The sequence below is a fragment of the Clupea harengus genome, chromosome 9 (genome assembly GCF_900700415.2).
Source record: "Clupea harengus chromosome 9, Ch_v2.0.2, whole genome shotgun sequence".
Classification (NCBI taxonomy): domain Eukaryota; kingdom Metazoa; phylum Chordata; class Actinopteri; order Clupeiformes; family Clupeidae; genus Clupea; species Clupea harengus.
This window is the reverse complement of record NC_045160.1, coordinates 20,910,003-20,927,640: the sequence shown is the minus strand read 5'-3', so window position 1 is coordinate 20,927,640 and position 17,638 is coordinate 20,910,003. Positions and strand designations below refer to the sequence as shown.

Below are 17,638 nucleotides of genomic sequence, written 5' to 3'. Positions count from 1 at the left end.
CTAGATGAGCACTGAACTCTGAAGTTTTTTTTCTGTTTTTAAATCTCAAAATGTGGGTGACATTTTGTCCTTAATAGTTTACTGACCCAAAACCATTCTTGTACCATCCCTCACCAGATATCCGCACAAACTCCAAAACAAACCAGTAAAACAGAGCTCCCATCCTCAAAACAGCTTGCTAATCACATGTTTGCCCATTTCTGGCAGAACATCGTGGCATTATTATCCCCCCAAACCCTTGTTTCACTCCCTTGTTTGTCTTCGTTCTTTATTCTTTCTGTCTTGCACTCATATCAATGTCCCTGTTTGGCTTTATCGTGGTTTTATTGTTGCAGAGATCTCTGCACAAAACCCTTGTGGTTTACATTTTTTTTTCCCCTCCTGCTCTTAAACAGTGTCACTTAAAAACACTTCAATGTATGACAGATTTTGTTTCTGAAAGTAGTCTCTGCTTTTTTCATACCTTCATGTAAACCCCAAAGTAGTGAGTCCAATCCCTCAGTGTTTTAGTTGAGATTCTTATAAATTGAAATGTAGAACATAAGAAGAACATTCCAGTATTTTGGTTTAATCCTGGGATACCACAAAATGGCTCTGTGCAATTACCCTCAAAACAATATTTATTGCTATTAGACTGTGTTATATTTCCATGACACTAACATATTATTACTTACAAAGTAAAACTGTGTTCATGTATTCTGAGGAAGGGATAATATAAATGTAAAAATGGACTTTGACTCTGCACATTTAAATGAAAGCAGTCAAATCATTTAAATACTTTTAACATCAGACCCAGTACTGTATGGTTTCAGACAAGCCTTATCCATTTACATAACGCTTTATACGCCAACTTATGTTGGTGCAAATGTGGGTATCCTGGTAATAAAATATATCAATCCAGTGTTAAAACTGCAGAATATGTATACTGTCTGAATAATAATGTCCACAGGAGCCGATTGGCCTCACGTGAGAACTGGAAGTATGCATAGAGATCACAGGCGATCCGTTTTCTGACTCTCCGCCTCTTTTTCAGTCAGTACTGGAGATTCCATCCCTCTGCCACTGTTTGACGGCTGTGAACGTAGACCAAAGCCTCGGGAGAAAATTCCCTGGGGTTCTCTCTCCTTCTCCATCGAGGTTGTAATAATATCCTTGTCCATAGCCGAGCTCAGGTCAAACCTTCTATGTGAGTGTTTGTGTATGTGTGTGTGTGTGTGTGTGTGTGTGTGTGTGTGTGTGTGTGTGTGTTTGTGTGTGTGTGTGTGCGAGTGTGTAGCTTTTGCTGTAAGGCTGACTCATGCATTGTTCTCAAAGAATAAACCAGAAGCCACAAATGAGTTTCCAGACCTCTGAATCATTATGATAAAAATAACACCTCACAATTACTGCATGCTCTGCCAAGGAACCGCTCCTCAACATAGGGCAATCCATCGGTTCCTGGCTTCACCAGTCTCAACAAAGGACTTCCTGTTACATGCTTCACTGCTGTAACAAGTATATATTCCACATAAGTTGCCGTTGGAAACAGTCCTTGCAGATAAATGCTGATGCAAGCCAATTGGGGCAGGGCTGAGCAGTCGAAAGTCTTTCGTTCCATTGTACTCTCCTCCACTACAACCAGTCTCATATAACCCTGACATATGTGACTCGGGTGTCTGTGCCAAGGTGGTTCTTGGCAAAGCACTTGTAGGCGCCCGAGTCTACATTGGTGGGCTTCTGGATAACGAGGGTTCCCTGCGGGTGAAGCAGCTCACTTCCTGATGGTCGTCCCTTTGCCGCTGTTGAGAGCACCGACCTGTCAGGAAGCTCCCAGGTGATCTCGGGAGTAGGAAGTCCCGTTGCAATACAGTTGAGCTTCAACGGAACCCCCGTCACGGCCCTTATGGTTGAAGGGGCGCCGTTTGTGATCCGGGGTGGGAAGGCGACAATCACCACGGGGACCGTGAGCAGGGCCTCACCTACGGAATTCCTTGCTCGGCAAAGATAATTCCCACGGTCGTGGAGCACCGTGTCTCGGATCGACAGCGTGCCATTCTCCATCAGGTGGTATCGGCCGGTCGACTGCGGGTGAGACAAGACGTGGCCTCCCGGGAGCGTCCAGAAGATGCTGGGTCGCGGGCTGCCGTCGGCCAGGCAGTGCAAGTACAGCGAGTCCCCCGCCACGCTCCGTATGATCCCCCGAGGCCGGGTCAGGATGTACGGCTTCTGGCCCACCTCGAGGACAATGAGCTTCTCGATGTATCCCATGCTGTTTTTCGCGGCACAGCGGTACTTCCCGGCGTCTGCCTTGCTCGGGTTGTAGATGATGAAGGTGCCGTCGGTGCTCAGGTGGTGTTGCGATCCCCTATCGGACTCCCCGGACATACGGGTCCCGTTGGGTAGCATCCAAGTTATGTCAGGTCGTGGGTGACCGTCGGCGGAACAGTTCAGCAGGGTGGTTTTGCCCATGCGGGTCACCACTCGCTCATTGAAAGGGTTCTTGAAGATGGGCCTTCGCATCATTGTGGTGACCTCCAACTGGACCACCATGACGGCTTCCCCATCGTCGTTGCGCGCCATACATATGAATTCGCCTGTATCTGTTGGTCGTACATTACGGATTTCCAGTGTGCCATTGTGGTGGACATTAATCCTACTGCCATAGTATGGAGCAGTGAGAAAAATGTTATCGGGCATAATCCATGTTATCTTTGGTGGTGGGTTCCCGACCACTTTACAATCAATGAACTTCCTAGAGTATTTTGCTGCTGTTTCTTTGATCACAGTCCTATTTTGATAGTATCCATTTATCACAGGTGGATTTCCGTCAATGTCGAGCTTGTAGACCTTGCTGTCATCCCCTGCAGTATTTCGTGCCATGCAGACATATTCTCCCGCATCCACCAGCTTCACATCACGGATATCGAGGGACCCGTTCACGTGCATCAGATAACGTTCGTTTGAAGCAGCGATCATGTCATTTGAAGGAAGCATCCATATAATCTTTGGCTTGGGTTCACCGACAGCCTCACAGTCGAAGCGGATGTTGCCACCAGGTGTCACTCTGGCATAGGTCAGGCTGGGAGTGTGTATACGAGGCGCAGCCATCACCACGGTGATGTGCACGTGCATCTCGTCTTTGCCTCCAGTGTTCTCTGCGTAACAGGTGTAGTCACCTTCCTCATCCATGCCAACTTTGTTCAGGTACAGCGTCCCGTTGTCGAACAGGATGTAACGCTTGGAGCGCCCTCTTCTGGTTCCATCTGCTTGCAAGGCACTGTTCACCACAGTACCATCAGGGAGGCCCCATGAGATCTCCGGAATGGGGGCACCAGAGGCCTTGCAGTCCACTTGCAGGTCGTTGCCAAATGGCACTTGTTTCTTGCCGTAGGTCTTGGTCTCAATCTTTGCTGGCTTCATGGACACTGTGACCTTCAGAAGCTGCAGGTCATCGCCGATGTTGCTGCGGGCGACGCAGAGGTAATCTCCGGCGTCCTTCTCACTGACCGAGTCGATGATGAGAGTGCCGTTCTCAAGGACCTGGAGCCGACTGCCCATCCTAAAAAAAAAAAAAAAAAGATTGTATAAACTGTTAGGGCTTCAAGTAAACTCAGAAAGTGAATATTGCTTCACAGTGATGCACTGAAACTCAGTCTTTACTTTTAACTCTCCAAAAAATTCTCCCACTAAATGGAGCTGACATTTCCATTTAAACCTGCAACTCAATAAGCCTGGTCTGTATATTAAGTTACAGGGCTTCATATGTACCGTAAAAGTACAATGTGCCAGAAAATGTACAATAATGAATGTCCTGGTGTGATATTTTAATAGTTTTGCCCTGCTTTTGATTCACTGCATTTAGTTGTTTTTAAGACAAAAAACTAAAAAGAATAAAACAGATGTTTGGCTGCTCAGGTAGTTCTCGACGTTTCTGTCTCAGTATGGAATACATAACGCTGGGTCATATGGAAAGACTTCAAGAGCCTCTGCTGGATTGGCTTAATGGTCTGTTTTCATTTTCACATTGTGCAGAGTCAGCAGTGGTAAAGTCAACAATGTGTACAATGTACAATTTTAATGAGTTTTCATCATGGGGAGCTTTCAAATGCTCTTGCTGAAAACTTTGCTTCTGTATTAGACACAGATTAGATGTTACAGTATTCATGATAATCCAAACTCAACCACATCCCTTCTGCTGTTTCTGTGGCCCTGTACTTGTAGTAAACCTGACATTGTATAATGTTTTTTTGGAAGAATGGATCATAATAATAGGTTGTGCTTGTTAAGGATAATAACAACATTTCATAATGTGCTCATCAAACTGGGATAAGTGCACTGAAAAACCTATGAATTTATGAAAATAAACTATTTATGTGAGGAGCAAATAAAATATTCCATGTTATATCCAATATGTATATAACATATGTGTGTGTGTATACATCCATCATTTAAAAAGTAAATAAGAAAAATACAATAAGTGCTTTGCCTGTTTAGCTGCCCTTGTAAATCCTCTGCAAGTCAGATAATATGTTGCTAAAGCAGGCAAACAAATGTCAAACCTGACTTTTCAGACACAGTGGATCATTCCCAGTATTTGTTGTGACAGTGTCAAACTCTTTGTTAATTAAATGAATACGTCAGAAAGAACTCTCTGTTATGATAAAGTATGTCTATGTTAAAGTATTGTTGGCTATTCCTCTGCTTTTTCTCCAAAGTCAACACCATAGTTAATGAGTAAAAGATGATGAAACACACCATAAATAATTATACTGAGTGCATTTGACTCCAGGCCTTGGCTCATTACAGGATGTAGTTTGTTTAAATGAATTCAGTTGTGGCCAGAGGATAAGCAAGTCCTCGTTAACTTACATATTTGGACTGAAATACAACTGTTACTGATGCTTGTGACTCAAAACATTCAACTGAAAACAAATTCCAAGCAACCTCATAATCCCATGTCCTTAAAAAGTTAGGCATAACGTATGAAGCAGGATGACAGTAAAGTAGCTGTCTTGGAAGTCAGAATCAATCATTAGGGCTTCGAATGCCTGGAGGAGGAAAATGTCTTCAGTGAGTGTGTGTGTATGTGTGTGTGTCAGCCTATTAGGACAGTATAGGTTTAGTTGTTTGCAAATATTGTGTGATGTGACTTTTTGATTGCTGTGCTCATAAAAACGTATTGATTGCTGTGATCTCATATTCACTATTGGTATTGCTGTGATCTACGTGCACCATGTGAAATTGTATTGCATAGACTATTCCCTGCACAGACTTCCTATGAGGGCTAGCAAATTACTTTCACCTGGACTGATTACCTGGACAATTACCTACCGACCTATCTGCGGGAGCGAGGGGCAAAGAGGGACGCTATAAGAAGAGGGAGCTGAGAACACACTGGGTGCCCGGCGGGGACCAGGAGACGGGCCAACCGAACGAATGGGCGAACAACTGAACGAACAACTGAACGAACAACTGAACAAACAACTGAACAAACAACTGAACGAACGGAAGAAACGGACTGCCACGGAGAGAAGCAGCGGAGCGCACGCCATTGTACCGGAGAACTCCGGTTGTTGGCTGATCAATGCTCATACTCCCTGAGCTGAGGGACGTAAGCCTTTTAACTTTGTATGTTTCACTTTATACTGTGTACATGGTTTGCGGAGTGTTGATCCCTTGCCTGGTTACCCGAGGACTGCCGGTTGCTGTTTCCGGAAAAGAAGACACTCCACTGATGCACCGTTGAAACCAAGAGAAGCCGCCGACGTGAAATGACCCAACGTTCACAATACCCAACATAAAGGAAAGTAGATTTACCATCCTGATACTGTGCCCTGTGTTGTGGTGTTTTATATATGGGACCGACTACTTGGTGATTACCACTTTGTCTGTAGTGAACGTGTCGGCCGGGTCGGGGAGGCCGCGACTGACGTCACTGGGGATCCCCAGGGAATCCCAACGACGTGAGGGTGCAACGGCCACGACGTGACATCGACCTCGCTCCATTGAACGGATCATGGCCCGGATTGACTACAATTGGTCCACTGCCAACCGGTGACTGGACTACCTGGTGGAGATGGCTTGGAGTTTAAGATGCTTTTAACCCTTAAATTATAGTCCACGTTTTTAATATAAAAATAAAGTATTTATATTTACACACTGGTGGTGCTTCTGTGTCCTGGGCATTTCGTAAATTTAAGGAGGCGGCCATACGGCTGACGTGTGTGTGTGTGTGTGTGTGTGTGTGTGTGTCTGTGTGTGTGTGTGTGTTTGGGGAAGAATGTATGATCATCTACATCATGTTACTTGTCCTTGACTTACGCTGTGAGAAATAAGGTGAGAAAACTAAGCCTTGTCAACACATTCAGACAACATTGCCATCAGCCACATCTATCCAAGCTCTACTCATGCTGAATGTGCATTAAGACAGTAGAGAAGGTTTACGCATGCAATCTGAGTCTGTTACCTGTGCCACCGGTCAACCACCGCTCTGGAGGGGAGCCTCCAGATGATCCTGGGCTTGGGGTCTCCGATAGCCGTGCAGTTCAGCTGAAGGCGGTCCCCAAACTCTAGCTCAGTACTTCTCTGTGACACGTCTATGATCTGGGGCAGAGCCTCTGTTTTCTCCACAGTGAGGGTGACCACTCGCCTCTCAGACCCCGTTGGGCTCGTCGCAATGCACTCAAAAATCCCACTGTCGGCGGTCGTTACACCTTTCAGGTGGAGAGTGCCGTTGGCGAACGCTGACACCCTATGGTCAACGTAGCGCTGCGGGTGAACAACTGTCCCGTCGGAAAGGACCCAGTGAACGGTCGGCTGGGGGCTGCCCTGTGCTGAACATGGTAGCCATAGATTCTCCCCGGCATGGACTGTGAGCTGCTGTCGCTTCTCCTCCAGGATGTCAGGGGGCGCTGCAACCACTTGCAGGCGCACCGTGGCAGTGTCTATCCCAGCTGGGTTGCTGGCAATGCACTTGTAGTGGCCCCGGTCGTACAACGAGACCTGCTGGATTATCAGCGTCCCCTCCGGTGTGACAGACACTCTGCCGTGGTCGGTGTTCTGGCCTCTAACCTGCGTCCGATTGGCCAGGATCCATGACACCAGGGGTGTTGGCCGACCTTCGGTTTTGCAGTTCATCTCAACTGTATTCCCAGGATGCACCTTGATGTCTCGAACCTTTGGCTCGAGGATGCGTGACGGATACGCCACCACAGACAGTGTGACGATGAGCTTGTCAGAGCCATAGTCATTCTCAGCTAAACACAGGTACTGGCCACGGTCCTTGATGTTTGCGGCTTGAATGTACAGAGTTCCATTTTGAAGAACTTCAAATTTACCCATCTTGCCTCTTATGGTCAGTGTGCTCCCTTGAAAAGGGAAGAGAAGAAGATTATTTATGTGATAAATACTAAGGACTATTACAGAATGAGGTATTTTTTAGCTCATCTTTTTACAGGTACAGCTACTGTGCTGTATACTGTAAAAAGGCATGGTAACATACCAAGCAGTACCCATTCTGACGAACAAATATAAAAGAAAAAGGAAATGAAACAAAGACACTTTTAGTCATGCAAATGAAGGAATACATGAAATAGTTTCATTTACATCACACATGAATATTCTGTTCATGGTTACTTTTTTAAAGACACAAAGTAAGTGTGAAACTATATGCATTGTAATATCCGGGATTGTAGCCAAGTTGCAGTTAAGTATTAGCCTACATATTTCTAGGATGATAATTATTTTATGTGTTAAGTTTGGACAGATTCAAATGTACTAATACCTGAGCTATTAGGACAACCTTATTTCAATAACAATTTTTAATAACATTATGAGTAAGTGTTTTACAATGGTCGTTGTTATATACGGGAGAAACTGAAATGTACTGTTACCTGTGCAACACTATCAAGAACAAGTTTTAAAAACATCAAGAACAATGATGCTGCCATTAGTTTCACGTGGGCTCAATTCAAATATACGGGTACCTGTGCTCGAGGAGAACCGCCTCCAGCTGATGGAGGGCTCTGGGTTTCCCTCAGCCTCACAGGGCAGGACGGCATCCGAGTTCGACAGCACTGTGAAGCTTGCAGCGTTTCCCCCCACAATCCTCGGCTTCATGGACATGTCCGCAGTGGATGGCTCCGTGTCAGTAATAACCGAGGTGGTTGTATCATGCTCTTTGGCATGGTGGTAGGTGTTATCAGTTCCATCATAGTCATAAAGACTGGGCTTGTCGGTGTATTCCTGCTCTTTTGTTATACCTGTCACTGTGTCCTCATGTCCTGTGTGGGTTAAAGTCCTTCCTGTGTCAGTTTTCTTCTTAGATCCCTCTGTGATGACAGACATGGTTGGCCTCACTCGTCTAACTGGAGTTCTTTGTGTTGGGGAGTCGTCATACCTGCCTGAATGCACTCTGACATTGTTGTTTACTCTGTTGTTATCTCTGCTGGTCTGTATCCGTGGCCTTGGGGTTACGTACAACCTTGATGATGGAGTAGTTCGGTAAGCTGTAGTGGGCCTTGATGTGGTGTATTCTCTTGGGCGACTGGTGGTAAAATATGATGGGACTCTCCAGTCTATATCATATGAGTCTGTGGTTCCAGATGAGGTGGACACAGTGGACATCTCTTTCTCCCAGAAGTGTGTGTACAGTGGCCGTGACACACCGCCTGAACGGCTCATAGATACAGGCCTTGGTGCAAATGTGGTAGTTTCCGTGAAAGTGGAAGTTTCTGGCAGTTCAGTCGTTGTAGTAGGCTCTTCTGTTGTTGTTGTTGTTGTTGTTGTTGTGGTCGGAGCTTTAGTGGTGGTTTTCCTCATGGGCCTTCGGCCTCTCACACGCCCTCGTCGAGGACCAAATTTTCTGTTTTGCCCCCTAAACCTTCGGGACGTCCATGTTCCTGAACCCAGAGAGTCGGAACCAGAGGAGCTCGACTCAACAACATCCTCTTTAGGCCTTATTGTTGGTGGCAAAGCAAGAGTCTCTAAACCTGAGGAAGAAGAGTCTGTGGCTGAGGAAGACGTTGAGTCATATGTGGGAGCAGTTGTAGTTGTCTCCTGTGTGGTGGGAGGCTGCGTCACAGTGGTTGACTCTTCTTTAGTCAGGGTGGTGAAAGAGTCTTCAAAGTCGTGTGCTGATGTCCCGAGATCTGTCTCAGACAAGGGGGGTGATACTGTCACTGGTGCAACAAGAGAGTCCACAGTTGGAAGGAAAGTTGTTTCCATGTAAGGTTCGGTAGTGGTAGGAACTGCTGTTGTAGTTGTTGTTGTTGTTGTTGTAGTTGTGCTTTGTGTGGTTTTGGTGGATGGTTTGGCTGGTTTACGAAGCCTGTTCAAGAGTTCTTTTTGGCCCTCTCTGCTCCCAAACAGTCTATGCCAGGGTATTTTACCCCGGATTACCTTGGAAGACTTTGTGGTTGTAGAAGCTGTTGTGGTTGTTGGTTGATATGCCATTGGATCTTGTGTTGGTTCCAGGTCAGGGGCATCTGCAGAAGTCATATAACCACTAGAGCCCTCAGTTCTTATGTGTGTGGTAGCGGGCCTGAAGGTAAATGTTTGTGTTGCTCTGTCGGGATAATGTTCTGGAGACCTTGTGAAGGGATTGGTTTTGATGGGCTTTTCTGTTCTTCGAAGGGAAGAACTCTGGACTTTAGCTTTACTCTCATCTACTGTATTTTTGGCATGTGATAGTGTAAGGTTGTTCCCACCTTTTGTGTCATCACAGTCTGTTGTTAGCTCTACTGAATACGGCACCGTGGCTTTCCCCTTTTGTGAGACTGACGGCTTCTTGAGTTTATCGAGGTAGGACTGGATGTCTGTGATCTTGTTTGGTCGAACTATTCTTCGCCTGTTGGGAAAGTTGCGTCTTTTTCCTGGCCGCCTTCTGTTGGGAGGTATTATTTGTATATGCTGGCGAGAAATGATGGTAGATCCTGCCGGAAGGCGGTGGGACCTGATCCTCTGAGTTGTGTGAAAAGTGATCTCATCTTCCTCTCGTTCTGTTGTAGTCACGGCTGTGAATGTAGTCTTGCTGTCCCGGTCTGTAGATGTGTGCACAACTGGCTTTAGTCTAGGGGCTGGCCAATCCATCATTGGGGTGACATTCGGGTTCTGGTTGTCAGTTGACATACCCTCAGTTGATGACTCAGGTGATTCACCTGAAAACATTAGCTGCATCTCATCAGTTGACTCAGTCACTGTGAGCTTAAGTGTTACTGGTCGCTTAAATGTGTCTTTGGGTTTTGCTTGATAAATATAAGGTATATTGTCACTGAATCCTCTTGTGTAAGCATGTTTGTTTTCAAATGGTGTTGTTTCATCTCTTTGAATTTCATAACTACTGGTGGTGACACCGAGGGCTGGGAGTAATATCGGTAGGACTTCGGACCTGGAGTAAGATCCGGTTGTTACTTTGTCTGTATTCCCCGTTGTTGTGATGACACTGGTACTGGGGTCAACTGGATTCTCATTGGTTGTCATTTCAGTGTCCTGAGAGTCATCTGAAAATTCAGTGGTTGTCATGACACCATTCCAGTGGTTGTCTATTGTTTCAGTAGTACTCAAACCACCCCTCTGATTATTGTCTAACATTTCAGTTGTTGACATAACAGTACTCTCATAATTATCTAAATATTTGTCAGTGAATGTAATGAGACCATCCCGGCTGTTCTCTGAAAATTCTTTGGTTCTTACTTTGCTGTACTGGTTGGTCTCTGGCATGTCTGTGGCTGTCACCTCACCATTTGGCATCACTACAATTTGATCCTCAGACAAACCCTCTCCTGAACCCATATCCCCATCTCCAGAGAGCCCTAAATATGTCTTAGAGTCTCCACTTTCCTGATTTGTTTTTCCTATCTCATTGTTTGTTGTCTGGCCCGATTGGGCTTTCTTCATAAACTCTGCAAATTTTTGGGGATCGACTCGACGGGATCCCTTGTCAAACACCCGTCTACTTCCCCATGTTCTTCTATTACTTAAGGGGTTACCTCTCCTGCTACCTCTCCTGCTGTGTGGGGGTGTTAACCTGGGGTAGGGTCTGTCTGAGGTGATGGTCCTTGATTCTTGATTGGTCCGAGACATAACAAGTCCACTGTGCGTCGTTTCAGTCTCCTCAGGATTTGAATCAACGCCATTCCCTGAGCCCTCAGAATCTATTATTTTTACTTCCTTTGTCCCAACCTCAGTAAAACTCACTTCGGACGTCAACAAATCAACTCCGAGGTAATTTGATGACAAACATCTGTAAAATCCCCTGTCCCTCTCGGTCAGGGACTGTATTCCCAAGCTGCCGTTATTGTAGACTTGCCTATTCCCATTTGATTTGTCCAAAACTGAGTGGTCAGGAAGTATCCACTGAATAGAAGCTTTGGGATTCCCAGCAGATCCACAGTCCAGAAGCAGACTTTGGCCCACTGAGCGGGACAGTTGGACCCCATTAACCTCTGCCTCCTCCACATCTGGAGACAAAACTGTAATCCGAAAGATCAACACATCAGCATCCAAGTAGTTTGTTGCGATACATCGGTAGATCCCAGCATCTGAATTATCCACTGGTCTCAGGGTGAGCTTCCCTGATTCACTGATTGTAATCCGTCGGTCTTCACTTTGGTATGGTGCCCTGACCTTGCTGCCGTCTACCAAGATCCACTCCATGGAGGGTTTCGGGTTTCCAAACGTTTGGCAGTTGAGCTCAGCTGTGCTACCAACTATGACAGCATGCTCGGTTTTTGTCTGATTGTCCCGTTTGATCATTGTCCAACTGTACCTGTCTCTCCTGAGGTTCCTGCTGTCCACACGCAGCTGGACAGTAGACGAGTACTTAATATGAAGTGTGGAGAAGGTAGTGGTTGTTCGATCCAGCTGCAGGTTAATCTGGCCTTGCATTAGCCACGCCGGATTGGCTTTGATATCTGCTTCAACCTCAGTGTAAATCTCCTCATCTTGCAATTGAACTTGTCTGTATTTGTAGATCATCTCTGGTGACATGGTTAGCAGCAGTCCCCTTTCCAGCCTCATGGGCATGTTGCTGTACATGGCCAAAACACGCCACAGCTGCTGAATCTGGTCGTAGTCAATGTTACACACCAGTGACGTGGTAATGGTTGCCCGTAGCACCGTGACATCCTCTTCATCCCCTGTTTGCGTCAGGTTAAGATTTTCTACTCCAGACGGCCTCTGAACCACACAAGCTAAGGTGGCATCATTGTGGACCTCATCCGTTACATTCATTTGCAGCATACCAATTGGTGCGATGAAGTCCCTTGCAGAGACCGGGGTGTAGTCATCCTCGTCCACAGTGATGTTCTTCTGCTTTAGGCTTGGGTCGATCCAGGACTTGGTGCAGGCAAACTCATCACGGGCTAGCTGAGTCAGGCCTCTACTTCGGGCGGTAACTGGTGATTCACACACTGGACATACTGGTCTGTGAGAGTGCTTCTTGTCTCGTTTGCATTTCAGCACACCTGGAAAGACAAGTAATTAGCAATACAAAAATAATGTGTTTTGATTTGACTGTCATATCATAAATATACAATAATTACTTTGCTTTGCTTTACAACAGTGAACCGTCTGTCACACACAAGACATGGTTTTATGACTTAGAGAGGACCTATTGTGCAAATTTTCTAAATTTTCATAATTTTATTTTTGAATTCTACAAGAATAGATTTACATGCTTCAATATTCCAAAACCACATTATTTTTCTCATACCATACATCTCTATTCACCCTCTGTCTGAAACACTCTGTTAAAGCTCCTGTGTCTTTAAGCCCCCCCTACCCAATGAGCCTAGTGTGCTCTGATTAGTCAGCAAGGCAGACAATGAGGGCTGTGTTACGAGATTGCGTCATCTTGTAACAAGGGAAAAGGGCTGGAATTCCAAATAACAGTTTTTTGTGGGAGAGTGTTGCTCCCTCTGGCATGTACTTTGGGCTTTGTAACTCTACAGAACGTTTACATGCACAAAAAGCTATATAACACACTAAAGGAAAAGGAAGAAATGGAAAAGCATAATAGATCCTCTTTAATAATATAAATTGCAGTTCTGAAAAATTAATAAATACACAGATAAGATAATGAACCACTTCAATGGCAATAATAGGACTCTGCCGACTCACCAGGGTTCTTTTCAATCCACTCACTCAACCAGTCCATGCGACAGTCACAAGACCAAGGGTTTCCATGAAGGTACAAATTCTCTAGCTGGTAACAACCTGCGAACAGGTCTGCTGGTAGGCTGGTGAGGGCGTTGTCGGACAGGTAGATGCTCTTTACGGAGGACAGCTTGAACACCTGGCTGTGACGGAGTGTGATGAAGGTGTCCGGATGAAGCTGCTGCAGGAGGTTGCCCTCGAGGTGGACCAGCTGCAGGTTACTCAGACCGTAGAAGGCCTCAGGGTTGATGAACTCGATTTGATTGTGGTCAATGTGGAGCCGCACCAAACTGCGAAGACCACTGAATGTCTCTTTGTTGATTTCTTTCACTTTGTTGTAGCTCATCTTTAGCACCTATGGATGCAGGACAGAAGCACAGAGACATAAAAAAACTGGTGTAAAATTTAGAAAAAAAAATAATACTAAGATATAGGTAGAAATGTGCAAATTATTGATTATTGATTAAAAACAAAACTGTGCCTGTCTGTTTTGATGATAAAACATAGATACAAACAAATGTAACAAAACAAAAAAATGTGTTAAAGTGTTTTATTTACTTGCAAAGACTTGAGGTCACCGAAAGCCCGGTCTTCAATATTACTTATGGTGTTACTATGAAGCATCAACAGTTCCAGATGTTCCAAGCCGTTGAAGTCATTTTCTCTCAGTACTGTAAGGCTGTTGTATCTGTATCAAAGACATTGCAACATTGCTTTGTAGTAAACCACTGAAAAACATACAGCTGAAGATGCTGTTTCTGACAGGGAGAGAAGCCCCAAGTGAATACTTTTCCTCACACGAGTAATGACTGACTGGAATTCCAGGGTTGTGCATCATGGCCAGGTGAGAGGGTTATTTTTTTGTCAACATCTGAATAAACTCTCTCTCTCTCTCTCTCTCTCTCTCTCTCTTTCACTCTGCCTCTAAATAGGAAACTTTTTAAATTACTTCCACCCTGATAAAATAAACGTTCGTTGCCATTGTGTATGTGTCCTGACTGAAGCCTGTGTACTTCTGCTTTGTGTTAAACTTGGGTTTCTCACCCCAGGTTAATTCGTTCCACAACCGGCTGGATCTCGCGTGGTATTGCGGTCAGGTATCTGAAAGTGCAGTGAACCTCGGTGGGAACGTAGCACGCGCAGGATTTCGGGCAGGCGCGGCCCCTCGACATCAGCACGGTCAAAACAAACAGAAGCGCCAGGAGTTTCCACCGCAGGTATGACGGTCCTGAGTTAAGAGCCTGCATTCTGACGGAGTAGGCGTGCTTGCAGTCACTCCCCTGAAAAAAGTCTTGGTGCCATCAATTAATGTAAATCTGTTGAGGGGGGGGGGAAAATGCACTCATGTGATATTCATTTCAATTACCCTTTTTTTCAAGGACATTACACAAGTCTTCAAAGAGAGTCTTAATGCTTTCACATGCATGGCAATAAGTTGGCCTGTCTTAGTAGACAATTATTCTCACTGATGATTGCTACCTGCGCCGCTTCTCGTTTTATAACAAAAGAGATAACATACAACACAAACATTTGTGCAACGCAATATATTGGACCAGCCATCACACTACTAAATCTTCTCAATGGGACATCCGCGCCTTCGTGTCACCACTAAGAATTTAAATACTGGAGTCCTCAGAGAAAATTATAGTATTTCAAGACCACAGATGTTCAGCAAAGACTGACTGAGCCACAGTTTTAGCAAGCAACCACAGTCCTATCATTACAATACAGCAGGCACCCAAATGCATGCGTCTACATTTTTTTTATCGCCAATATTCGCTTAAACATATGGAGACGGAATAGGTTTCTTGTGAATGTACAGATTATGATAATGAATAATGAATAACGCATGCAGCATCTGTGACTGTTTTTAAATTAGTGTATCAAATTAACTAAATTACACTTACTTTTTATGCTTAAATGGTTTAGCATACACCGAATCCACAGTTTACATTTAAATTGTGCCTTAACAAAAGAGGTAATAGTAATCCAATCGAGAAATTGCCGGTGAAAAAGTTTCCCCGAAATATTCGTTTGAAATGCAAAGCCGGTGTGTGCCACAGGTCCCGTCTAGTCCTCTGCGCAGAATGTAGTAAGAGGCTGTTGAGCTGCGTGTTTGATGTAGACGCTGCGGGTAAGATCCTTCCTTTCTCGCATTCCTCCCATCCCGACCCATTTGCTCCCCCGTCGGGTCGTGTAGTGGGTCCACGGCATCACCTCAGAGTCTTTAATGTGACCTCATTTCATTTATTCAATGCATAAGAAACAGATGGTGTGTTACTATGGATACGATAAGGGTTGAGTATTAAATGCACACTTTCCTAAACTCCTGTTTTTTTTTTTTTTTTCATCAACGTATTAAAAGAATACAACGTAGAAAACTTTCCTCCGGGGCAGAAAAGTAATGGAATTAATTATGCTATCGCAGGGCATCAGCATCCGTAATTAAAGCAAAAAAAATATTGAATGAATATTCCTTTAAAATAAGGAAGTGTCCTTTTTGTGCGACTGAAACCCAGACAAAAGTAAAAAAATAAAATAATTGAAGATCCCTATCCACACATTTGGTTTCATACATGTACATTTTAGCTGGTTGCTATGTCCTGATCATCTGGCATGATGTAGTACATAATTACTTCCAGCAGAGTTGTGGTAGAGGAACATTTCTTTCTCCCACTTTGTAGGGGAACAACTGCATGCCAATTTACTCAACCAATCTCTGCCACCCTTACTTTAATTGGCTTTCAAACCGAATTTGAGAGGAGTAAAACTGTGTCAGAAACCACCAATCTTATTTCTCATGGGTTAGTTCATTCGAGTGAGAAGAAATTCTTGTTATTTGTTGTGCTGTGTAAATGATACCTGTTCATTATGTCAGTTATTTTCATCTCTGTTTTGGTACTTTGGTCTTTCTTAGTGTCCTTTTGACTTTACCTGCTCAGTGCAGCTTCTCATGAGGATATGGTCAGACTAGCTGACTGATTTATTTTTATGAAGATGACAAGTCAGACAAATAGCTGTGGATTTCACTGAATTATTGACTGTCACTTTTAGATCAGGTTACGTTATTAGGTTATACTTGTCGAGAATCTCTGCAGCACATATTTAAAGGAGAGGGGTGTGCAGAGAGAGCGTGAGTGAGAGAGAGCTTTTGATGCAATGCAATGGGAGCTGTTAAGTGCTGAAAATGACATGCTTTGTCTTCCCGTTGCAAAGGCACAGTGTTGGGAATTCACGTGGTCGCCGTCTGTGAGTGACTCAACGCAAAGTCACTCGACAGTAAACACGGCTAAACACGGCTCTGGACCCACCAAAACCCACAGCGCAAACACGCTTAAATCTCTAACATGTGTAAAACCACTTCACCACACAATATCTCCCTTCTTTTCAGCTCAGAATCACCACTTCCGTAAAGACGAGCTGCTCAACTCAACTCAACTCTCAACAGTGGCGTAAGGCAGAAGAGAAGCGATAGCTTCCATCACATTTCCCTTTCAATTTGAGAAGACAGCTGTCTGTATGGCTCCACCAGGGCTGTGACTCTCATCTTAAACATCTGACACACATTCACACAGGGCAGCTTGTGGCTGTGTGAGACAAAGCCACATCCTGATGACAGAGGGAGATACATGCTTTATACACATTCCTTATTTCCGTCTAAGGCACCTGTTTGGCCTGGGAGAGCACTGTGTGTACTGTGTACTGTGTACTGTGTGTGTGTGTGTGTGTGTGTGTGTATGTGTGTGTTGGGGTGGGGGGAGATAGAAAGAGAGTGTTTCCTGTGTGTGTGTGGTGCATGTGTGTTAGTACTGTGTGTGTGTGTGTGTGTGTGAGCCTGTTGGAGTTCCTGTTTGGGACTGTCATCAGTTACCCAATATGATGACAGGCAGTTTGGTTGGATAGTAAGCTGTGGGCAGCCTGTACCGCACTGCTGTTTGTCTTTGAGACGTCTCCCTAAACAAGACCTCTACTGTGTGTATTTGTTCACCTCTTTGCGTCATCACATTCACCCGCCAGTCCTCTACCACATGTGCCCAGAGTGAACCCTCATACAGCCTCTATCAAGTTAGATGTTAGATATTTATATATATATAGAGGACTGTCGATATATATATATATAGGTATATATATGATAGGTGAAAATTCACTGCAAGGATGGAACGTTTTGCAAGGTCGGAAGAAGCACAGTTCGACCCTTCTTATCACCTCTGGTCTAAACATGCTCTTGTACATATGCAGACCAAGTGGCACCTAATTATCTAAGTTACACAAACGCAGAAACACAGAAAAGCCATGTTCCTGCTTTCATAAGCACATGATTCATACAAGGAATATATTAATACAAGGCACTTGATTCATATATTCTTAAGTCATTAACAGTGCTTGGAAATTATCTCCATCAATATACTGTATTATATATATGATATCTGATGATTTCAGTGTTCTTCTCAATCACAACGAGGCACCGTTGATATGAAGACTACTGTTAAATACCACTATTTAT

General features: G+C 44.6%; 1 protein-coding gene across 1 annotated transcript; it reads right to left on the bottom strand.

The window, feature by feature from the left end:
- Nucleotides 1–377: 377 nt before the first annotated feature.
- igsf10 (immunoglobulin superfamily, member 10) lies at nt 378–14,503 on the bottom strand. Its single transcript, XM_012822458.3, has 6 exons — nt 14,179–14,503; nt 13,693–13,822; nt 13,099–13,489; nt 7,965–12,443; nt 6,446–7,346; nt 378–3,538 (listed from the first exon to the last, which is right to left on the bottom strand). Exons 1-6 carry the CDS (start codon nt 14,379–14,381, stop codon nt 1,624–1,626), a joined length of 8,019 nt encoding a protein of 2,672 aa, XP_012677912.2. The 5' UTR covers nt 14,382–14,503; the 3' UTR covers nt 378–1,623.
- Nucleotides 14,504–17,638: the final 3,135 nt, after the last annotated feature.

Bases quoted from the DNA above. Each gene is read 5' to 3' on its own strand.
- igsf10 (XM_012822458.3), bottom strand. From the start codon at position 14,381: ATGCAGGCTCTTAACTCAGGACCGTCATACCTGCGGTGGAAACTCCTG. The intron at 7,347-7,964 runs GTACCCGTATAT...TCCCTTTTCAAG, and splicing joins GCGGTTCTCCTCGAGCACAG to GGAGCACACTGACCATAAGA. The intron at 3,539-6,445 runs GTAACAGACTCA...TTTTTTTTTTAG, and splicing joins GTGGTTGACCGGTGGCACAG to GATGGGCAGTCGGCTCCAGG.